The sequence below is a fragment of the Rhinolophus sinicus genome, chromosome 6 (assembly GCF_057876585.1).
Source record: "Rhinolophus sinicus isolate RSI-liver-muscle chromosome 6, RSI-T2T, whole genome shotgun sequence".
NCBI classification, from domain to species: domain Eukaryota; kingdom Metazoa; phylum Chordata; class Mammalia; order Chiroptera; family Rhinolophidae; genus Rhinolophus; species Rhinolophus sinicus.
Genome location: NC_142506.1, coordinates 28,281,938 through 28,307,311, shown reverse-complemented (window position 1 = coordinate 28,307,311; position 25,374 = coordinate 28,281,938). Strand labels below are relative to the sequence as shown.

Sequence of the window (25,374 nt, the reverse complement as noted above, 5' to 3'; positions counted from 1 at the left end):
TAAATAAATGCCAGTTATTATCATCAATTGGACTAAAAAGATTTTATTCACTTTAGTTTTTTTAAAAATTTCATGTTGAAAAATATCAAGAAATTCCCAATTCAGTCCCATGACAGTATTTATTGGTGCCATCTGCTGGAAGTTCCTGAAAAATTGATGAGGTTAAAATGAACAAAATGATAAGCAGCACACCACACTGTATTTTAAGTACATGTGTTTTTTACATGTTAAAATTAATGTAGGTAAAGTTTTAGACAAATATTTCTTATGTTAAAATTAGTTATGTAAAATATTTTGATGCTGAAAAAATGAATGTGTTTCATGAATTGTAACATTCCTTCATTCCTTCATTCATTCAACCAATATGTTTTGAGCTCTTGCTGTCTGCCAGGCCTTGTGATAAGAACTAGGGATGGAAAGAGGTGTAAGTAACTGTTCCGGTCACAAAGTGTCAGAGTCCTCCATTTAGTGGGGTACTCCATGGAGGAAACGGAGAAAGGGACCTCCTCAATCCAGGAAGTGGTGGTCTTTTCCACAAAATATTGAAATACATCATCTTTACAGGGGTGGAGGAGAGAAGGAAGAATTACAGAAGAAAAATCAAACGAGTTAGCAATGAAAAAAAAAATGCTTCCTCCAATCTTGTAAAACATCGCAGGTATCAAGTGGTCTCTAAGAGCATTGAGTTAGAGCTAAATTAATCTAGCCTTTCATTTAGAAAATGCACCATGGATTTCGATATAGAGTGTATATACTCTGAAGACCAATATATTTATCATAAAATATCAGCATAATTTGTCCTACAGTGAATTCAGACATAGGATAATTGTGATGAGATTTCATCTTCTTAGGCAGGCTCCCTGCAATCAGTTCATTAATCCCACAATTATGCAATCCTGCATTTGACATAACTGACATTTTTGGACCCCACTTATGGAACGTTAGGTACATTTATAGATGTGGGTAATGAAAGCTGTTTTTAGATCAGTGGTTCTCAAACTTTAGTATGCATCAAAATCACCTGGAGGGCTTCATAAAACACAGATTTGCTGGACCCCATCCCCAGAGTTTCTCATTCAGGAGGTCTTGGGTGGGGTTTGATGATTTGCATCTCTAACAAGTTTCCCAGGTGATGCTGATGCTGCTGGTCCAGGGACTGCTCTTTGAAAACCACTGCTTTATACTAGGATAACATAGACTTAAAAGTAATAAAAGCAAAGCATTCATCAGTTTTTATAAAAAGTAACATAATGATTTGTTGTAATTTAAGAAGCAGTGCAGGGCACATTGGAAAGAACTGAAAAATAGAGGTAATTATAAAGAAGAAAATATACATCACTTAAAATTTCAAACCCAGAAATAAGCACTACAAACATTTAGTAGCTTTCCTTCCATATTTCTTTTGATATGTACATGTAGGTGCACACATGTGCATATAATTAAAATCATTCTGTGTATACAATATTGTATTTTTGTTTTGGGAAGTCCTGCCTCACTCCTCTTTATTTTTTTCCTCCCTGATCAACAGTTGGTGGGAGGAGCATGAGTAAGTAGGCAGAAGGTGATTAAAAGTCTTTCCATTTTGGAAAGGTTCTCTTGAGCCAATAGAAGAGTTCACATTCTAGGATCTTCCCATCCTCTGTATCCCCAGCCTCTTTAATCACCAGAGAATAGTACTAACTTTGAATATGCTTAGTATAGTAGGTTTAAGTTGTCATTGTTGTAGGGGATCAAATCAACTAAATAATCATAGAGTTAGCCTAATTAATTGTTTTAGTATTCCCTAGAAATCCGGTTTCAGATTGGTAAATAAAAATTTAGGGTGAGAGTAAAGATTAAAGGCAGATCTGTAACTTCAGAAAAATTTTAAATGTTTTTTAAATTATGTAAGAAATAATGTATATCATAGAAAAAAGAGCTATATCTTTCGTTTCCAAGCAAGTTATGAGGTGTGATTGAAAAATATGGTAAATGTTTAAATAAAATAATTTATTATAGTAAAAGACACATTGCCATTAATCTCCCTCAAAATACACCCTCTCGCTTCGAACACATTTATCCCATCATTCTTGCCACTTTCTAAAGCAGTTCTGGAAGTTGTCTTTCGTGAGTGTCTTTACTTCATCCTCCATCATGACAACACTCCATGTCACACATTGTTTCTGGTATGGCAATTTCTGTCAAATAAAAACATTACGGTGTGTCCTCATCCACCTTATTCACCAGATCTGGCACCGTGTGACTTCTGGCTCTTCCCCCAAATCAAAATGACCATGAAAGGAAAATGTTTTGAATTGATTCAAAACATTGAGGCAGCCACAACAGAGTAACGAAAGATACTCATGAAAGAGGACTTCCAGAACTACTTCAGAAAGTGGCAAGAACGATGGGATAAGTGTGTTCGAAGCAAGAGGGAGTATTTTGAGGGGGATCAATGGCAATGTGTCTTTACCTGTAATATATTTTTTAAATTTAAACATTCACCATAACTTCTGCTCACACCTCATATTTTGATTGTTTAGGCGCTCCTCTAGTTAATAATCACTCTAGTTTTGGTCTAGATAGTAATCACTCTGCTTTTTTTTTCTTCTGCTTTTTGTCTAGATAATAATCACTCTACTTTTGGGTAAATTCTAACTCCTTTCATTTTTTTTCTGACTAGTTAAGAACTTAAACTCAGAGCCGGAGTCCAGTCAGAAACATTGTAGGTATTTCAAACAGGGGATTCAATAGAGGGGATAGTTAAATATGTGTTGGAAGACTGAAGGAGCAAAAGGGCAACAGTGAGATAACTGAGCGATTACTAACTGCAGGATATTACTATTACTCCAAGGATAGAGAAAAAACGGAGAAAAAGAAAAGAAGAAAGTGATGTCACCAGGCCCATCAGACATTCATCACTGTCAATACTGAGGGTGACTATTTTTTCCAGAACCACTGACATACCCCTACGGTCCCCTGCTGCCACAGCTGCCAGCCACTGTCTAGCAGCAGCCGTGGCCCACTGCCACATAATGTTTGTTGAATCTAAGTTTTCTTGCCATTTACTGTTTTGTTCCCAGGGGTGATTTTTCTAACACCACTGTGACATTCTACAAGGCTTCAACCACAACACATTACACTGTATGTTAATGTCTGACTTTTCCTTATCATATTCTTAAAGATAAGAAAGACTTATAAATGTTTATAAATGTTTTACAATAGTTCTCATGCATTGCAAGGCTTAATTTATTCTGAAATATATTATTTTGTGTGCAAACTAGTTTTCTCTCCCACTATCTCTTCTGCTTTTTGGGTGGTTTAGGACGTCAGACTAGCATCTGGATTCTAGTTCTTTACATAAATAACAGTGCTATGGCCTTCCTATTGTGAGCTGCTTAGAGAAGAATATTCCAATTGAGAATTACAAGAATTGTACAAGACATTAACTATCCTTGCAACAGCACTGAAGGAGCATCTTATCTTGGTTCACATCAGAAACAGTGCTAATGAGACACACCTGGGCGTGAAATGATTCTATCATGAGAGTTTAAAAAAATTTTTTTTCATTGTCCAACTACATTGTCAAACATGGTACATTTCTTAGATAACTTACAAGAGAGCCTTTTGAGGAAAGGAATGTTGAGTTCTTAATGGAACCTAACCCAACAATAACAAGATTAACCTGCATGCAGCTACAGTGGGCTGCTGTTAGTATTATGGGATGACGTCCACAGGCACAGCAGGGCTTTCACCTAAGCCAGGCAAAGTCATGTATTGCTATGAATTTTTCCTATGGACATGCTATTAACACGAGTGGGACCTTGTTACATTAAGTAAAACAAAAACAGAAAGATCACAAGGCCCACAGTTCTGCCGTCCACTCCCTCTCATACTGCTCCTCATGTCTGGGAGGGTTATCTTGAAGGAGATCCTTTGCCAAGACTAAGATTAATTTTTTAATGCATCTAAGGCACTAGAGCATAGAAGTAAATAATTTGGTACAATCTTCCTTTCTACATCTGAACAATATTTAAGCCAGTGACAGGAAATTAGCCCCTGGTCATTAGTTAGTGCTGTCTTTCAACTTTAAGTTATTTTTACACTCATTATACGTGTGAGGCTAACTTGAAGAAAATCACAAGAAAGGACATAACAAGTTGCAAATGAAGAGGTAGTCAAACTGTTTTCCTATGCTTTAGAGGACAGAGAAAGGGAAATGTGAGCTTGTTAAGCATTTACCTGTAACATTTGACAGTTCTATTACTGCTTTCCAAAATAGACTCTACGTAGCTGACTACCGCCTTAGTTACGGCTGCTGTGACCCCGCCTCCACTGTATTCTTTTTAGCACTATATGAAATTCCTGATATGATGCCAGGACAAAAGAAGGCAATTTCTCTTTAACTTTGGCTTTCCAGACCATCATCCTTCATTATCAAGGAGAGAGTGGCCTGGCACATTCTTGGGAAGCCGAGACTCTCACAATATGGGATCATTTAATCTTGGAAGGGCTTTGAATTTCATTTTTCTTGCACTCTTTATGGTCACACCAACACTCCTCTATAGTTTTATTTCTGGTGAAAGGAGTAACCTGGAAGAAGCACATCACAGGCTATTAGAGATGTAAGCTATCCTGGGGATCAGGGAATCCATCCTTACACGCTGAGATGAAGAATGAAAGGGCTGGAGTGACTTTGACCCAAGTTTTCTCCTGATTCTTTCCTTGACACACTGCTATACATCACGAAATGCGTTAAATAAAGTTCACAGTTTCCATTTGGTAGAGAATGGACAGTGGAGGGACTTACTAAGCGTTAGGACCCACATTAGGGGTTTTATGTACATTCTCTCATATAATCCTATATCAAAGCTATGAATTATTATTCTTCTCATTTTGCAGATTTATAAACTGAGGCTTTGAGAGTTTAAGTCACAGAGTTAGTAAACTCCTGCACCAGGATTCAAACCCAGCTGTGTCAGAGTGCAAAGCCCATTTATTCAAACTACTACACTACGTTATATTGTCTATGTAGAATATGTCTCATGCTAAAGAAAAAAGCATTGCTAAACATGAGAGTAATTCGGAAAAAAAAAAAAAGAGTAATTCGAGACCCCAGGAGACCATGAGATCCCAAGAAACATATCGAGGGCAGGAATCATCTTTTAATAATATTAATAATAGTAGTGATAGCTACCATAACTGAGTACCAACTAAAGGTCAGGCACTTTATGTTTGTTATTTCATTTAATTATCACAACCATCTGTGAGGTAGGGATAATGATAATTACATATCCATTTTAAAGATGAAGACGCTGAGAAGTAGGGAAATTATATAACTTTCCCAAGTCACACAGTTGGCAAGTGGTAAAATGAGACTTAGAGTTAAATCTAAGTAACTTGAAACACCATGTTCTTACTCATCTTAGATGAGTGCTTGGCCCATCGAATCTGCTTAATAGATACAGAATGCATGAATAAATGAATGGGAAAAAATGAATAAGTGGAGACTGGAATGGAGTATGTACCTATTACGTAATGCCCAAATAGGCCTTGTTTAGGAGCTCTTAAAAACATAATGTTTTATTTTGCCCTAAAAGGCAGAACTGGGACAAATCAGTAGAAAATTACAGATTTCCTGTGGCTTCCTATACAGGAATTTGGCCTCTAGAAGTTCATTGCCTGGATGGCCTTCAATTCTATGATTCAAAGATTCTGTGAGGGTCAGTGTCATTTAGAGGCATAATAATGAAGAACATTCCCATGACGAGAGCTGTCTCATAAAACAGTGACCTGCCCATCTTTGAAGGTGCTCCAGTTACATGACCATTAGCTGGAAATACTGTAGAAGAAATCATTAAATTGGGTAGTATAGAAGATTGTTAGCAAAAATGGCTGCAGTTATTCCCTTCCCTTCATCTATTGCCCTTTGCAAGATTACACTGAAGTTCCTCCCATTGAAAGATGGCATTTTCCCACCCCTTGAATCTGGGCTGGCCGTGTGACTCACTGTACCCAAAATAATGCAATAGAAACAATATGCTGGTTCTGAGTTTAGGTCCCAGAAGGCCTTGCATAGTTTCACTCTTCTAGAAACCCTGAGACCCTTGTGGAAAAACAAAACAAAAACTCGCTAGACTAGCCTGCTCAAGAATGCCAGACTATATGGAGAAGTGCCAGCCAGCCTCTGGAAGCTCAGCCAACTAGCCGATCTATAGCTGACCACAGATGCAGGAGAGAGCTTAGCAGAGACAAGAAAAACCACCCAGTTAACCTGTAAATTCATGGGCGATAGTAAATGGTTTCAAGAATACCTGCTGAGGTAAAGGGAAGACTTGGAGAATGCCTGATGTTCGGTCAGAATAGATCATACCACCATCAACTGCCTGTATTCCAGAAGGCTTCCAGGGACTTTCTCAAAGGACCTAGTAGCCAACATGAATTCAGCATCTTACTACTTGCCAGACAATAGTTTTAATGCTTTATGTAAATTAGTTCTTAAGTCTCACAACAACCATTGGGAAATGTATTATTATTATTGAACTGATATGACAGATATAGAAACCATGGCAGAGAACTGAAGGAACTTACCTAAAGTACAGAGTTAGTAAACATCCAGCCCATGTTTCCAACCCAGGAAGTCTGAAGCTACAGCCCTTGCTGTTAGCCACACTACACTGCCTCTTGCTGTCCAACTAAAGGGGAAGATTATATGTAAGGACTACACTTATCTTCACAAAACCTGGTAGCTGTAAGTGTTCCCCCCGTGCTTTTCACCAGGTTCTCTTTACAAAGCCTGGGATGTCACCAAATACCTCATTCATTTTCCAGGCTTTTCCCATCTCAAAGTTGTTTTTCCTACATCTTGTTTCTAAGGAATCTCACTATTATACTTGAAGCTTAGAACCACGATCAAGAAAAATGTTTTAAAATAATCATTCCCAAAAGCATGGAATGAATTAAAAAGAAAACTTCTTTTCCAAAATAGAATCAATTTTCCAGTATGAGAGTTTCCATCCTACACAGAAAAGGAAATGTGCATAAATTCAGTTTAGAAAAATACATGAGATGGCCTTACGCAAAAGGCTTAAGCAGGGAATCAACTGCTAAATAAAACGATAAAAGCAGAACTAATAATCATGCCTAATGTTCAAGATGTTGAGTTTTTTCCTGCCTGATATAGTTACCCTGCAGTTCATAATAGTTACAAAATGTCTAAAATCACTGTTTTTCTTATTGAATACAATGGTCTGCCAACATTTCAACCATAGTTAAACCAGTCCCGTGGGACAAAAGTCAAGGAATGTATTCATTCCAACATTTTCTGCAGTCTGGTAGTGTGTAGCTCTCTGCCAAAAGATCTCTTAAATGGGAACTCCAGTTGCCAAACTGGATGAAACATGACCAAGACGTATGCATTTTTCTAGAAATTTTCCCTGCCTTCCATTAGAGCAGGCAGTATCACTCATTTTCCTACCATTGTGGGTGGGTTTTTTCTGAAACCTCTCAGGAGCCCTGGTGCAGCACTCCCCACCTTCTTCCCCGATCCCCCCAACAGAGTAGGAATTAGTTGGAATCCCCTATTACCCCCACCCCTATCCCATTGCTCAGGATTTGACTACTGCCTCTTGGCAGAGCAGGGTAAATACCTGTGCATCTGCTTACAGACCTTCCTTTCATTTCACTTATTGGTCTAATTATTTTACAGCGTTCCTATAATCTCAACTCCTTTTTGCCTATAGCTTTTCAAGGTCTTGATAAGGACCTCTAACTTCTCCCACCTTTCTAAATTAACCGTCAGGCTCTCAAAAGCAGAATGTCAGTCTTGTTCTGGGAAGTTTTCATAGAACCCTTTCTTTTTCTTTTTTTAATGGCCTTTATATTTCAGAGCACTTTTAGGTTCACAGACAAGTTAAGTGGTAAGAACAGCGAGTTCCCATATACCGCCCTTCACAGACACTCAGCCTCCCACACTATTAGCATTCCACACCAGAGTGGTGTATTTGTTACAACTGAAGAACCTAGACTGGCGTCATTAATCACCCGGAGTCCACACTTTACATTAGGGTTCACTCTTGGGGTAGTACATTCTATGGGTTTTGACAGATGTGCAATGACATGTATACACCATTACAGTATTATGCAGAATAGTTTCACTGCCCTAAAAATCCTCTGTGCTCCACCTATTCATCCCTCTCTCCCCCCAAACCCACTGATCTTTTTCACTGTCTCCATCGTATTGCTTTTCCCCAATTGTCAAAATCATATCTTTTCAAATGTAGTATTTCTTTCAGTTAGTAGTATGTATTGAGGTTTCCTCCATGTTTTTTCATGGCTTGATAGCTCCTCTCTTTTTGGTACTGAGTAATATTCCTTTGTTTGGATGTACCATAATTTATTTATCCATTTACCTACTGTCTCAGTCATCTGGGGCTGCTATAACAAAATCCCATAGGTTGGGTGGCTTAAACAACAGACATTGATTTCTCACAGTTCCGGGGGCTGAGAAGTCTAAAATCAAGATGCTGTTGGATTTGGTTCTTGGTGAGGACCCTCCTCCTGGCTGCAGACGGCTGTCCTCTGGCTGTATCCTCACATGGTGGAAAAAGAAAACTCTGGTATCTCCTCTTCTTATAATCTCATCTAATCCCATCAAAGGGACCCCATTCTTATGACATCACCTAAACCTAATTACCTCCCCAAAACCCCACTTTCTAATACCATCATGTTACTGGTTAGGTATTCAACATATTGATTTGGAATGGGGACACAACATTCAGTCCATAACACCTACAGAAGGACATCTTAGTTGCTTCCAAGTTTTGGCAATTATGAATAACATTGCTATAAACATTAGAGTGCAGATTTTTGCATAGACATAGGTTTTCAACCTATTTGAATAAATATCTAAGAGTGTGATTGTTGGATTGTATGGTAGAGTATGTTTGGTTTTGTAAGAAACTGCCAGACTCTCTTCTAAAGTGGCTGTACCATTTTACATTCCCACCAGCAATGAATGAGAATTTCTATTGCTCCACGTCCTCACCAGCATTCGGTGTTGTCCATGTTCTGGATTTTGACCTTTCTAATAGGTTTATGATAGTATCACATTGTTGTTTTTAACATTGTGTTTTTATTTCATTTATGTCCTTTGCTGTTATACATACACTACATTGTAAGATTTTCCTATTTTCTTTCAAAATGTTTTAGTAATAGTAATATGTGCTCAAAATAAGAGTCTGCTTTGCACATCGGCCTCTGCCTTAGACTCTACTTATGCCAACCAGCCACGAGGAACCTAATGTTACAGTTTCTTATATCTCCTTGTAAATGTATCTTTTTATCTCTCCTTTCCATCTCTGTCCCTCCTAACATATCCTGGTCTCACACAGCTCAAGCTTAGATTTGCCAATTGTGTTTTTGTTTTTAACCAATTAAAATTTTTGAGGAAAATATTCTATGACTCTCACATTTGTCTTATTACTCTAGCAAGCCCAGAGAATTGCTTTTATAATCTCAGCTGTCTCTAGTTCAACTGCCCATATAATTCTTATTGTCATTTTTGCTATAATGAATTTGTTTATCAAATTAAAATACAATATTTTGTCCAGTTTTTACTAACATGGAAATATTTGATTCATACAATCCCTGTTTAAATCATCTCTTTTTTTAAATAAAATACTCAAGATTATAATCTACTCAATTTGAACAAAAGTATAGTCATTTAAATAAAAGACATAAAGTTAAAATTTAAAGTGATCATTCAAAATTTTGTTAGAAAAGAGACCATAATTACCCAAGTTTGTATTGTGGTTTTAGTTGTTCAGATTTAGTTGTTTAGTTGTTTAGATTTATTTGGAGGCTGAATCCATCTTGAGGGTGAATTCTATTTTCATATAGGGCAGTGTGTGTGTGTAGAAATCCAGGCTAGGACAGAGGATAACGAAGAAAACTCTCTAAAAGAAAAAAATTCTTCATTATTAATAGAGGAAGTGAAGGGCCAGGACAAGAAATGTGGGAGACTATCTTCTTCCAATGAACTCTCCCTTTGCCAGTAAAGGTCTCTAGATTAGAGGGGCAAAGACTGGCAGGGCTTACCCTGGTTTGCAGATCTCTGCAATAAAGAGCTTGCATGTACATGTACAACTCAGTGCTCCATTTCTCCTTAAATAAATAAATAGATGTTTAAAGTTTCGTCAAAGTTATACGAGCAAAAGTTAACCAGTTCTACAAGGTTTATTATTAATAAGAACATAGGTTGACAGCCTTCCCTTCCACCATTCCCCTTTTCTAAGAGGTAACCAATTCAACTTTTTAAATTGTTTTTAACTCCCTCAAATTCCACCTGAGTTACTCCATTTCTCTGGTCTTTATTATACTATTTTCCTCCTTTCAAGAGTAGTGAATTCTGATCGTGAAGTTCTCAAAGCTTCTGCAATTTAAGGGACTCTTTTTAAGAAAAAGAATGTAAGATTTCAAAAATAAAATTAGATAGAGCTTTGGAAAGGTCCCTGAAGCTTAAGCTTCATTAGCTATAAATCTGCCTCTGCCTTCAAGTGAAAACACACAAGGTCTATTGTACTAAATTATCCTGTTGCCACCACTAAACTGTCTTCTAATCCACATACCATGTCTGAAACACCAAATCTCTCAATAATTTTACATTCATGTTGCTCCCAAAAGCCCACCTCCTCTAAAAACTCTTTTCTATTGAACTGCAAAAATAGCATATTTCTTTAATTCCACTTTCTCTAAAATTTAATTCCATATTTTCCTTCACTTATGAACCTATAACACATATTTACCCCATTTGTTTTTAAGGCAATTTTTAAAAATCACATACAGTCATTAGCAGCCCCTGAGGCACAATTTAGGTGTAAGGTTAGTTTTGCATATCAGAGGAAATTAATTTAGTTATTATCTAAACCACTAAATTTGAGGCAGAAGCCTTTTTCTGGTTGCTACTAGCTTTAGAGAAAATACCATTTCTAATATTTGACTTAATATGGCTGCTTTGCTAGAAGAAAGAGTAAGATATTAAATATTAAAGATGACCAGATGGCAGATATTGAAGCCACTAAAAACAAAACCAAGCAGGGTGAACTCACAGGCACAAAATGTAACTCAAAAACATTAGTGGAGCTGAAGCTGTTTTTCTTTAGCATTATGAATCTCTTTATTTGTAAATGACAATTCCAGAGCTCGAAAGAGGCAATCTTATACATCAAACTGTCATTAAAATATGTGGCTCTTTCATGCAGTGTCATGTTACTACTGAAGTTTTTTTTCCCAGTAATACTGGAGGTAGTAATTAAAAGATGTATTATTTCTGGCCAACCATAATGGATACAACCACAGCAAAAGTTTAATTGCTATGCTACAGATACTGCAGCAATTAGCTTTTAGAGCAGGGAGCGACAGGTACTGTTCTTCAAGTGAAAGTTTTTAAATAAAGGCTCTCCTCAATGTGTGTTCATAGGCTCCCCTAAATTAAGTCAATAAGTCATCAAATTCACACATGTCACTTGGAGGGACTAGAGCTTTCAAGGGCTAGGCAAAGAAGATTTTGGGAGAAAATTTTGGGAGGGAGGGAGCCCATGCAGCCCAACTTCCTCTCTTTCCCTGTTCTCTTCTGCTCAGCCCAGCCTCCTCCAGCTGTAGTTCCCCTACTGCTGTTTGCTCTCCAATCCATCCCTTAATGCCTGGCCATCAGGTCCCAAGCAGGTCTACCCACATATGTCTTGAGGCCTCAGGCAAGAATACAAAAGAGGACACCGTACTATATGTCAACATAGTTAAAAGTCATAAATCAAGCTAACAAACTGTGAAATAAAATATGTTCTGTCTTCCTACCTTTATCTTAAGGTAAAATTTTTAATGTATAAAGTTATATTTTAGTGAGTATAGGCAAACTATCAAAGATGAATAAATTTAATATATAATAATAATTATGTGGTCGTATAGCCTGGTGATGAGTTGAAAATGTTTGGATAAGTAATAAAATAAAATAAAAACTTACACAATTTACAAATTATATATTTACTCCATAAATTTATTTTCTTCCCTTCCTTTCAGCAAAATTACTTAATTATGTTGTTATAATGAAGATTTTCATATAATCAGTGTTCTATTAATAATAATGCCAGATTTTATAGCTTTCCTGAGTTATTGTAGCTCTTGAATTTTTAAACTTAATTTTAAATTGTAGAAACTTTGTTCTGCTAAGGCAATAGCAACTGGAATTATCAATCAAATTCTTAAAGCAATACTTACTTTAGAAAATGAAGAATTAGGGTTTCTGGTCTGGCATGTAAAGAGCTTAGAAGCCTTCTTTCTATCCTAACAAGTAAAAAGCTGAAGAAACTGAAAAGCAACAATTCTTCTTAAATCTGTCAGAGATTTGAGGCCACAAAGCAAATTGCTGCTCCCAAAATTGGAGAGACAGACAGATACAGAGAATCACAACTTGCTGGAGTAGAAACCCACAAGCAGAAATCTCCACAGGAACCAATTGGGGGTATGGAAATCTGAACTGTAATTGATGAACTGCTGAGGCTGTGTAGACAAGTCTGAGAAGACACGGGAAACCCAGTCTTCAGGGGAACCCCCACACTTTGGGGAGCTTACCTTCCTGAAAGACTGGGAAAAATGTCCCTTCTCGCCATTCCTTTTCAACATCATACTGGAAGTCCTAGCTAATGCAATAAGAAAAGGAAATAAAAGGTATTATAGATTGGGGAGGAAGTAATAAAATTGTTTTTGTTTGCAGATGACATGATTGTGTAGGAAAATCTGAAAGAATCAACTAAGAAAACTGCTGGAACTAGTAAGTGATTATAGCAAGGTTGCAGAATACAAGGTTAACATGAAAGTCAATCACTTTCCTATATACCAGTAATGAACAAGTGAAATTTGAAATTAAAAACACAATACCAATTGGGGAAAAAACAAAAACACTCCCACGGTATCATTTACATTAGCATCCCTCCAAATGAAATATTTAGGTATAAATCTAACTATATCTATATCTATATCTATATCTATATCTATATCTATATCTATATCTATATCTATATCTATCTATCTCTATCTATCTATCTATCTATCTATCTATCTATCTATCTATCTATCTATATATCTCCACAAAACTCTGTTGAAAGAAATCACAGAGGAACTAAATACATGGAGAGATATTCGATGTTCGTGGATAGCAAGACTCAATATTGTTAATGTCAGTGCTTCCCAATTTGATGTAGATTCAATGCAATCCCAATCAAAATCCCAGCAAGTTCTTTTATGGATATCAACAAAGTGATTCTAAAGTTTATATAGAGAAGAAAAAGACCCAGAATAGCCAATACTATATTGAAGAAGAACAAAGTTAGAGACTGACACTACATGATTTCAGTTCTCACTATATAGCTACAGTAATCAAGACAGTGTGTTATTGGCAAAAGAATAGACAAATAAATAAGTGGAACAAAAGAGAGCCTAGAAATGGACTCATATAAATAAAGTCAACTCATCTTTGACAAAGGAGCAAAGGCAATAATATAATGGAGCAAAGATTGTCTTTTCAACAAACAATGCTGGAACAACTGGGCATCTACATGCAAATGGTTACAAATCATACACCCTTCATAAAAATTAACTCAAAATGGATCATAGACCTGAATGTAAAACACAAAATTATAAAACTCCTGGAAGGTAAAATAGGAGAAAATCTAGAAGTCCTTGGGTTTGGTGATCACTTTTTAGATACAATACCTAAGGCACAATCCATGAAAGAAATAATTGATAAACTGAACTTCATTAAAATTTAAACTTCTGCTCTGCAAAAGATAATGTCAAGAAAATTAGAAGATAAGCTGCAGACTGAGAGAAAAATATTTGCAAAAGATATATCTGATAAAAGATTGTTATCCAAAATATACAAATGAATCTTAGAATGCTACCATAACAAACAACCCAATGAAAAAATAGGCCAAAGACCTTAACAGACACCTCATCAAAGAAGATATACAGATGGTAAATAAGCACATGAAAAGGTGCTCACATCATATGTCATCAGGGAAATGCAAATGGAAACAATGAGCTATCACTACACACTTATTAGAATAGCCAAAATCCAAAACACTGACAGCATCAAATGTTGGCAAGGATGTGGAGCCATGGGAACTCTCATTTATTGCTGATGGGAATGCAAAATAGTATAGTCACTTTGGGGAAAGTTTGGCAGTTTCTTACAAAACTAAACATGCTCTTACTATATGATCCAATAATTGTGCTCCTTAGTATTTACCCAAAAATTGAAAACTTATGATTCCAGGAAATCTGCACACAAGTGTTTATAGCAGTTTTATTCATAATTGCCTAAACTTGGAATCAACCAAGATATCCTTCAGTAGGTGAAGAGGTAAATAAACTGTGATGCAGCCAGTCAATGAGGTAATTTTCAGACTAAAAAGAAATTAGCTATGGAGCCTTGAGAAGCCTTCAGAAGGAGGAATATTACTAAGTGAAAGAGGCCAATTTGAAAAGGCTTCATGCTGTATGAGTCCAACTATATGACATTCTGGAAAAAGGTCAAACAATGGAGACAATAGAAAGATCTGTGGTTGTCAGGCATTAGGAGGGAAGGAAGGATGACCAGGTGGAACACGTGTGATGATGTGTGTCAGTTGGTACTAAAGACTAGGTTGATGTCTAAAATCCAACTTTCTATTACGATTTTGAATCAATAAAACTGTAAGGCCTGCCAGGGCTGGAATTCCATTGCCACCTGTGTCTCAAGTTGCTGACCAGACTCCGAGAATTGACAAAAGCATTTTTGTTTTTAGCACAGTTACCCAGGAAGTGACTCCGTTTCCAACTAAAGTCACTTAGGCAATTTACTTTAAAGGGCAAATTCGCCTCGTTTAAAATTCTTGGCTCCTGAAATCCAAAATGAAGTGGGTTCTTTTCAAGGAAACTTTATCGGGGTGATCACCAAGAGCTTCCAAAGAATCCTAGGCTGAACCCCTCTCGATGGGACAGCGAAATAGGGCACGGTCCTGCGCTTCGGGCACTATGACAGACGGCAAGGCGCAGGGGACTCCCCGGCCCCTCAGCCGTACCCCCGGCAGCCGACACCGTTGCCCCCCGCCCCGCCGGGACTCTCCCCGAGCCAGACCCAGCCGGCGCAGCGCGGGCGGAGCTCGGGCGGAGGGCCAGGCCCGGCGCCGCCGCCGCCGCCACGCGCCCGGACCTGCCCGCGGGAACTGGAGGCGCATTCTCGCGGGATCGCTCAGCTCTCGCTCTCCGTGCGGCTACCCAGGCAGCGGGAGTCCCCGACACCCCCGGAGCGGTCTCAGGTCGCGGGGGTATGGTGGGCTGGAAGGGAACGGGGAGGGAGGGAGAGCTGCCTTCGACCGCCGCCCGAGGTGAGGCTCTTCAGGCCCCGACTGGGCGGGCGGCCGCGCCTGCGGCCGGGCGGGTCCCGGGGCGATCCGGGCGGGCCTCGAGGGGTGCGGGGCGGGCTGGGAGCTCGCGCTTGGAGCCGCAGGTGCTGAGAAAGCAGCGGCGGGACCGCCCGCTTCCGCCGAAGTTTCAGCCAAAGTTGGGGCTAGTTTCTGAAAGGCGATGCCAGGTCCCCTCGGGGTAAGGGAAGCTGCTGCTTGGTTCTAGAGCGGGACAGGTGCCCGGTGTGGGACGAGTCACCGCGCCCGGCGCTGGAAGCCTGGGCGCGGGTCTGTGTTTGGGGGGTGAGGGGTGCGGTCATTCGCGACTCTGATCCCACAGCCGCCCTCCCGCAGAGACTCGGTCGCCCTCCCGGGACAGACCTGCTTATTTTCCTTTTGGTGGAATCACTAATCCCCCAAGTCCCTGTGAAAACTAGTTTCGGTCCTCCTGCGAGTCCCCCTTAAGAAAAACAAAAGTAGTGGAGATCCCTAGAAGACTGCCACAAAACCTGGCTCTGCAGTGCCTTGAAAGTGTTTAAGAACACATTAGGTCTTAAAGAATTTCCCTGGGACTCAGTTTTCTTGTACATAATAAGATCCAACAGGGGCACTTAGATTTTACGGTTCTATTAATCCTTTTACACTTATTCTGCATTACTTTTTCTCCATCTCGCTCGTTCAATGCCTTTTTAACTTATTCAGTCCTTTAACTTATTAAATCCTTTTTAACTTATCTGCATTACTTTTTTCTCCATCCACTCGTTCAATTCCCCCACTACGCCCTTTTTACTCTGTGTTCAGTACACAGCACAAACCTTCTATCATCGGTTCCCTACCGATGAGACTTTCTCCACAAATGAAAATGATACAGTCTGGGCCAAGGCAGGTGGAAGAGTATCTCCCAAGGATGGAATTTTCCATCGTTTTGCCAATGTTAGTTACCTACAGTGAAAATCTTAACTCTGCACTTGGATGTCCACCTTTGAGTTTATAACAAATATTGCTCATACACCCTCTTGATTGTTTTTACAGTAATTAATGTGGAACTCATTTTTAGGAAAAGAACTTCTTTCAAAATGGTAAAATAATGAAATGAGGAATTTGGACATTTTATCTTTGGATGGAAATCTGAGAATGAAAAGAGCGATTAATCCAAGCCATGTGGTAAAAGCAGGAATTTGAAGAAAATGGAAATGTTTACATTTTTGTGGACATGTGTTTTTCTCCCCCTCATAAGAGGGCACAGTCTTTTCACGTGTGAACCAATTATTGTTCCCAGATGTATGAAAATGGCCTACAACATGACATTTTTCCCTAATCTGATGGGTCATTATGACCAGAGTACGGCTGCTGTAGAAATGGAGGTGAGTAGTTCTTTATACCATTATAGCAAAATAGTTTATGCTCTGTTCTGGAATAAACTATAAGTGTGACTTTTTTTTAAGACAGTAAAGGATTCTTTCAGTTGTGTACAAGTCATATTTGGAATAAATCCTTTTGAAAATTAGTATATGCTCTGCCGAAGCGAGCACAATCCTTTTGAAAATTAAATCTCTCTTTTAACTTGTGTTTGTATACATTTGTAGTCCTGTTTAGTGTATTTACTTAAGATAGGGTCCATTTTATATGAAATGTAATAAATTATTTAGAAATACCTTGTACCTGGCAAATATTTTGCTTTCCTGAATCAATTACAGTAGTTCCTCTAATAATGTGAATTCTGGATTTTTCTTAATTCACTAAATATGCAATCTGTATTGCCTGGACTACATATATTTTCGTAAGTAGTTGTAATGATCGCTTGGCAGTTTTCTGAAGCACATTAATTATTGAAAGATTTGGGGGCTGTAGATGGTGTTTTGCTAAAAAGTGACTTTTTAAAGCACTTAAATATTCTTTGTAAGATATTTGTTAAAAGAAACCACGTGTTGGGGTAGGAGCAGAGTGACGCTAAAGATTGCCTTAGGTGCCTCAGTTACCTGCCTCTGCTTTAGAGATATGCAGATTTCTAGGGAGATGTGGGAAGAAAGAATTACCGATAGAGGTAGGAACCTGCCCTTTCGTATATATCTATTAGGTTGATAAGTATCTTAAAGGAAAGAAGACAAATGTTCTTGTCGTTTTTCTCCAGAAAAACTGTCCAGCGATGGTAAAGGCTTCTTTTTCCCTCAGATTGTTGCTAAGAGATGAAACCCCTATAATTTTAATACAGTCACTACTTTAAAAACTGACTGGACTTGATTTTGCAGCTTCAAAAGTCTTCCATTGTTTTGTTGGATAGTTGTTGGACTACCTTATTGTAGTATACTCATGTCTAAAATAGAAGGGCTCTTCTTTTTTTTTTTTTTAATTAAAGTTTATTGGGGTGACAATGGTTAGTAAACTTAAGTAGGTTTCAACTGTACAATTCCATAATATATCATCTATATTATCACATTGTGTGTTTACCACCCAGAGTCAGTTTTCCTTCCATCACCATATATTTGACCCACTTTACCCTCTTCTACCACCCCTCCCCCATTCCTTATCCTCTGGTAACCACTGAACTGTTGTCTGTGTCTATGATTTTTTGTTTGTTTGTTTATCTTGTTCATTTGTTTGTTTCAGTTTTATACCCCACATGAGTGAAGTCATACGGTTCTTGACTTTTTCTGTCTGACTTATTTCGCCTAGCATTATAATCTCAGGATCTACCCAAGTAGTCTCAAATGGCACTATTTCATCTTTTCTTATGGCAAAATCGTATTCCATTGTGTATATGTACCACATCTTCTTTATCTAATCATCTGTCTAGGGACACTTTGGTTGTTTCCATGTCTTGGCCACCGTAAATAAAGCTGCAATGAACACTGGAGCACATACATCTTTACGGATAAATGTTTTCAGATTTTTTTGGTAGATACCCAGGAGAGGGATTGCTGGGTCATATTGTAATTCTGTTCTTTATTTTTTGAGGAACCTTCACACTTCCTTCCATAGCGTCTGCACCAGTCTGCATTCCCACCAACAGTGTATGAGGGTTCCTTTTTCTCCACAGCCTCTCCAACACTTGTTACTATTTGTCTTGTTGATGATAGCCATTCTGACTGGGGTGAGGTGATATCTCATTGTGGTTTTTAGGCATTTCTCTGATGATTAGTGATGTTGAGCAAGTAGGAGGGTTTTTAAATACTAAGTTGATGTACTTTAAAAGGGTATTACAAATTATATTATTGTAATCTTTCAGTGGATTTTCAAACCGGTGCAAGACGTAATTTCGAACACTGAACAAGTGATCCAGTGAGACTTTTCTTTGATTAATCAGAACCATCTTGATAGTTTACTCTGATTAAAATAAAGTATGTAGTGGGGATACCTTCAAGGAATAATTATATCATTTATTCACATTTTCTCTGATGCTAGTGCATGTTTAATAATTCGTAGAGTTCTTAAAATTGTTTTTTTTTTTTTTTTTTTAAATCTGGTTCCGTTTCTGTGTGGTGGCTACATACATTTTAAGTTTGAATGCTAACATCAACCTTATACATATAGATCATTTAGAGCTCCTAGGGGAGAGATGCCTCCTGCTATTAAATGCATATAATTGTAGGACGATAGAACTAATATTTGTTCTATACTTGTTTTTCTTTTTTTTAAACCAATTGTTTCTGGCTGAACAAAAAAGTTTTTTATTTACCTTGCTCTTTCCCAGGTTAATTTTGTGTCTGGACATTATCAAAAAGACATTTTTGTTCTTATTTATTTGAAGGTACATCTTTGTTATATAACCTTCTTGTACACTAAACTTTCTCATAGCCTTTACTATTAAGATTTATTCTAGAAATCATACTTCAGTAGGTTTAAGGGTATAGAAGAAGAAAGCCATGAAGCAGTCATTTAATAGCAGCATTAACTGAAGTCTACAAGAAGAAAGGGAAATGGAAAGGCAAAATATCAACCTGAGTCAGACTTTAAATCCCAATATATGATTTTTTTTGTCCATGGTATTGTGCTTTTCCTCTTGCCCCATCTTTATTTGTCATTAGCCGGTGGTATTCTCTTTTAGTTCCTGTACTGAATGTCCAAAATCCTATTATTTTAGAGTTATAAGTGACCCTAAATATCATGCAGAACTTCTTCACCTCTTTTGTGCCATTGACCCCTTCTCAGAATAAGAGAATGTTTTAAAATTTTAATAAAGTGAGTAGGATTACAAAGGAAACCAATTATATTGAAATATACTTGTATTTGTAGTCCAGGTTAAGAATGCCTGAATCCTTCATTATATAGGTGAAGAAATTGAAGCCCAAAGAAGTTATGATTTGTTCAGGGTCTGACAGTCTTTTCTGCCAACATGGACCATAATGTCATCTTTAACTTTTATTTTTACCCTTAACCTTATGGGATTAAAAAATTATTTCTTAAGATTCAGAATGTGATGTGTTAATTTAGTCTTGGCTACTTTATTGCAAACTTCATTTAAATAAAAATTAAACTGGGAGATTGTTTCTTTTAACCTTTATTCATCTCTACCTCTTTTCCCCTCTCATCTGTACCTTGAATACAAAGTCTCACCAGAATTTTTAGATGAAAAATGAAATCTTTAGCCTTCAGTTGCTCCTCTCTGTGGTACCAAATGATTTTGTTAAAATGCAAATCCACGCAGTCCACTTTGCAGTTAAATTCTTCACTGTTTCCCTAAAGCTGGAAAAATAAAGACCTAACTCTAGTGTGGCACCCAAGGCTCTTCTTGTGGGACCCTGCCTTCCTGTCCAGCGTCCCATCTTGTCCCTTCCAGATACCGCTTCACCCAAACCAACCTATTTATAGAACTCAATCCATGTTACTCGCTCACTGCTGTACCTTTGCACATAGTATTGTATCCACTGCCTCCTGGGCTCTTTACCCATCCTTCTTCACCTGCTCAGTTTCTTCATGTCTCAATTAAAGTAATAATTCTTTGCTTAGAGAAGCTTGTTTTTACTTTGTCCCAAGCTTATTTAATCAGCTCAATCTTTACAATGTGATAGTACTTACTATATATGACTGTTCTTACACTTATTTTACTGTATTGCAATTATTTACCTGTCTCTGACACTGGATTGCAAGTTTGTTGAGAGTAGGGGTCATGTTTATTTCCATCCCCAGGGCTCATTACAGTGCCTCTGAGCATGGCAGGTGCTCAGTAAAGGCTGAATAAAGAAAAAGGTGGTGTTTCTGGTCCTAATAAATCAGCAAAGAGAATTTCTCCCCGAAATCTTTACCTTCTATTTCTATGTTCTGCAGTGTCCAAGTAAAAGACGTTCTAGTATTTTTAGGTGGTTTACATCTACTTTCTTTCTGCCTGAACTTAGTTCTAATAAAATTTGTCAGTGGACATCCTCTATGTTCTTTCTCATATTAGCTTGATAACGTTTGTGTTAGAATTTATTTAAAGAATTTGAATTTTAACCATTTGTATTTATTTATATGGAGTGAAGGAATCATCCTTAGATTGGACCATTGTAATATAAACTGTGTCAGATTTTTTTTCAAACGTAGTACTTTAGTACGTAAGTTTATAGTCCAGCAAGTACTCAGTTATTAACTGCATGTACCTTGGCTTTTACTTTTTAAAAACAAGTGTTTTATAGTTTCCCTAAAGAACAGATTGGACTTTATATCTCCAACCCAAGTGCCTTTGGTTCCTGCTGGATTTTCAGTGTTCACTATGAATTAATGTTAGGATGAGGGGCTCAGGAATGATCTGATGATTATGGCAACCAGTTGTGCTTTCTTAGCCGCTGAAACTTCCATGTCAGTCAGGAGATCTATCTCAGTCCTCTTTTATGCCTTACTTTTCATTTTGTGTGATGTCTATCCTGTTTTATAGAATTTATAACATTTGTGGTCATTGCTGATCTGTGATTATATGAGAAGGTTTAGAGCAGTGATCTTCAAAGTTTAGTTCATATACCAGCGGCTTGTGAGCTTGTTAGAAATGTAAGTTCATGGACTCCATCCATCCCAACCTACTATATCATGACCTGTGAAGACAGAGCCCAAGACACTGTATTTTAACAAGCTGTGCAGCTGTTTCTTATGATGTTAACATCTGAGACCCACTGGTTTAGAGCAAAGAATTCAAACTTTCTGTAAAGGGCCAAATGTTAATAATAAATATTTTGGCTTTGCAAACCATGCAGTCTCTGTCACAGCTACTCACCTCTGCAGTTGCAGCAAAATCAGCTAGACAATATGTAAAGAAATGAGTGTAGATGTGTTTCAATAAAACTTTATTTACAAAAACAGGCAGTGGGCTGTTTTTTGGCCCACAGGCTATAGTTTGCTGAACCCTGGTTTAAAGTACTTAGAAGTGTCATTAAGGATTATACATGTATAACACATAAAAATAAACATTCTTATTAATATGTTAACTGAGTTATGTGTTATTTACTTTACACATAAGTATTTTTAAGTCAAATTTATCACAAACCAAAAGGATCTGATTGGGATATCCTAGTTCTTTAGTTTTGTTTCAGATTGCTTGAAATCAAGGACTTCAGTTTTTTCCTTATTTTATTATCTGAAGCTGAAGTCATTTGTATTACAAAGAGTTAATTTACAGTTCTGAATAGTAACTTGGCTTCATAATGAAAGGATGTTGTACAGTCTAATTCTCCCAAGTGGAAAAACAAATGGCTGCTGGTTTTCCATTGTGTCCCTTTTTGTTTCATATCTAGAGCATTGTTTCTCAAATTGTTAGGTTGATGTCCCTTGAGAGACTGATTTCATCCAAAAAAGAGCTGAGACTGATCTAGGGAAAATGGAAACAGGAATATTTATTTTTCTTTTTGAATTGCCTTCATTGAGGCCTAGGCAAAAGCAAAGCCATGTATTGTGTTTGGAACAGCATGTGGTCGTTCCACTTTTGAACAGTCTAAAGGGAAGTAAGCCAAAACAACACAAAAACCCTTTCCTTTCCACCTGTTAATAGGCACTACTAAAAGTCTCTATTCAATTGAAAATAAAGAGATTGAGAAAAACTCTATAAACAAACTTCTAAGAAAAACTCCATTTGTCATGGGCAGTGGTTTTTAAACATTTTCATTTTCCTACTTTTAGAAGAGTCTGGTGGACCCCTTTATTTCCTCCTTAATTCTCTACTCTTATACGCCCCATATACCAGCAAGAAAATGTTTAGTGTGACTAACCTCTTTATTTTTCAGGGAAGGCTTTCTGAAAATAGCTGTAACCATTCTGAAAGTAAGCTAGTGAGTCTTTTAAAATGAAGTAGACATTGAAAAGTGTTCCGACTCTGTTGTGTGTAGTGGCTACTATTGTGTTTAAAATGCAGAAACCACAAGTTTACTTTGCTTTGTGATGTTGTATTGCATTGCGGCAGTAGGGAAAATAACTAGACTGTTTCTAAGTCTGCAGAATCAGGGTTAGACCTGTGCGTGAACAGAGGACAGTATTTCTTCTGGGAAGCTCTGCTGATAGCACAGGTTCCCACAGAGCCATTCCCTCTATCCCGCAGTCTAGGATATTATTAGTTGTGCCCTCAGGAGAGCCTGTCCACCAAAGGACGTGGTTCTTTCAGACCATGGGAAGACTGTTGTGTTGTGATTATTTCCTTTCCTTGAGAATGTGGCATGTAGATAATGAAACCTTATTACTCTGGTGTGGATATTTGTCATGTATTCATTCATTATGTCATTGAATGTGGGCCTGAATGTGCAGCTTCCCCACAATTGCAGTTTTTCAAGTTACAAGTTCTAAATTAAAAAATTAATTGACACATCACCGGAGAGATTTTTTTTTTTTTTTGTAGTGTCAACCAATTACTGTGTGTATTTGTCTAATTTCCAAAGGAAAGCTGTTTTGAAGAAATAATTAAAAATTTGTAATGCTAAGAAATATTTCAGAAATAGCAAGTTTTCCATTATGGAAATAATGCAAATTTTTGTTTTTTGTTCTTCTCTTGTATTCCAGGCTCTGCTTTGCATTTTTTAAAGACACTGACTTGCCTAAGATTAGACACATTCATGAAAATAAGTGGCAGAGTTTTTACCACTTTATTATATACAGTAGTCCATTAATATTTTCAAAGAATTTACTTCAGACCCTTGTAACCAGTTGACAGTATTTGTTTTGTGAATTGTAAACTTTAAGGACCCCTTTAGGTCTTTAATGAGTCTGTGGTCTGGCTGAGGCCCATTACTTTTTTCTTTACTTTCTCTCTCTTTTCTTTACCATTACTAGAAGTTGGCATTCTTTTTGATGCCATTATAAAGTAAGAAATAAAGCTTTTATTACTTCTTGAGTGTTACTGAGTATGGCACCATGAGTAGAAAACACAAATCTTGAGGTGAAAATCGGATGCTTTGCAGTCACTTGGCCTTGTTCACTGGTGACAGTGGCTTGCTTCCATGTACCAGTGGGATTCTGATTCATGCTGCAGAAAAGTGACAAATGTTTATATATCTTGTGCCTTTATACTAAAGGGGCAAAGCACAGCCAAGATACGGATGCAGGACCACGCTGCTTAGGCTTCGCTTTATGTATTTTTTAAAACATCAAAATATCTTTCTTCTTTTGATCACTTTCTGTTAGAATTCTAACCCAGACTTTCTCTTCAGGATCTTACAGTGTCACCAACCCCGGGTCCACATTATGGTTCCTTTCATTATCACGTCATTATAGCATCGGGGAGCTAGCTGGTGTGTTTTAAGGAAAAGGTGGTAGGTAGTATGGCAGAAATAGGCATCATGAGAGTGTGAGTAATGTGCTCACACTACTTTCCCATGTCTTTAATTCTGCTCAGGCCACTTGAAGATGGAATGCTATTTGAGTACACTTGATGTCAGGAGTAGGTGAATTAGGTAACACCCCGTTCATGAGAGGTAGCTTGTGTTGATTACTCTAGATGTCCTGTTGTTGTGTCCAGTCTGTACCAGGAAGTATTAGCAAAACCAAGGTCCCTTTTATTTATGTAGGGTTAATCTCCTGAGTGTCACATGTCTATGGTCTCATCAGCTTTTTGTCCTAAGTATGATGGGCTAGTATGATGTCCTGTCCAACCGTGATATGGTTAGTCTGACAATGAAGTTCAGGCACAGAGATGAAGAGCTGATGTTTGTCTGAGGCAGTGCTTCTCAGCCTTTGGTGTGCATCAGGGTCGTCTGAAGAGCTCGTTAAAACACAGACTGATAATGGGATTTTTTTCTAGCTTTTTTGTGTGCAATAAAATTCAAACGATGTTACAAAAAAAGTAAACAGCAGCTATTTTAAAATGTATGTGTTCATAAAGAGTATTCACAAGCAAATACATAAACTATATACATTAAAACCTCAGTGGTGAATTTACTTTTTATTTATTTTGACTTTTCAACCTCTGCATTTACTGCCATAATTCCTACTGTCATTATTTTGGACAATTTTAATTTAATTGGTTGTGTAAAGTAAATTTTGGGCTGTGAAAACATACAATCTAGTATAACTACCGCTTCCCCTAACATTGAAAAAATAAAGTGACATTGCCCAAAACAAACAAATCACTAACCCCAGCCTAGAATTCCTCAATCTGGGGTGGGGTGGAGAGTTTGCATTTCTAACAAGTTCCCAGGGAATGCTGATGCTGCTGATTCACTGTGATGGCCACTGCTCTAAGGCAAGTAAGTACGATGTGCTGCTGTCCCTGCTAGGTGAAAGTAAATTGCTTTTGGCGAAAAAAGCGTTCTGATTAGAGCTGTGTTTGAGGTGCTAGGGCTGTACTGATTTGCTACAGTAAAGAGGCCACATCTGGAAAAGCGCCTTAGCCATTTGATTAAGGTTGCATAAGACAATCTGTTAATAACCTATCCAGTTGTACTGGAGAATGAAAATGGGCAGCTGCTAAGAATTACTACCCCTGAATATGTTTTTGATGGTGTCACTAGTCTCTGAAAGCCCCCTGGTCAGAAGTATTACTCTCAATTTTCTGTCATGATAAAGA

At 37.7% G+C, this 25,374-nt stretch overlaps 1 protein-coding gene across 6 annotated transcripts in view; it reads left to right on the top strand.

Annotated features, from left to right (window-relative positions):
• The first annotated feature begins 15,176 nt into the window (after positions 1 to 15,176).
• The window catches only part of FZD6 (frizzled class receptor 6), a 32,360-nt gene continuing 22,162 nt past the window's right edge, over positions 15,177 to 25,374 (top strand). The window contains exons 1-2 of one of the 6 annotated variants that reach the window (XM_019711790.3): positions 15,177 to 15,332; positions 16,477 to 16,783. In XM_019711790.3, the coding sequence (XP_019567349.3) occupies positions 16,607 to 16,783 (177 nt within the window). In that variant the 5' untranslated portion in view covers positions 15,177 to 15,332; positions 16,477 to 16,606. The other 5 variants (XM_019711789.3, XM_019711785.3, XM_019711788.3 and 2 more) reach the window with 5 other exon arrangements.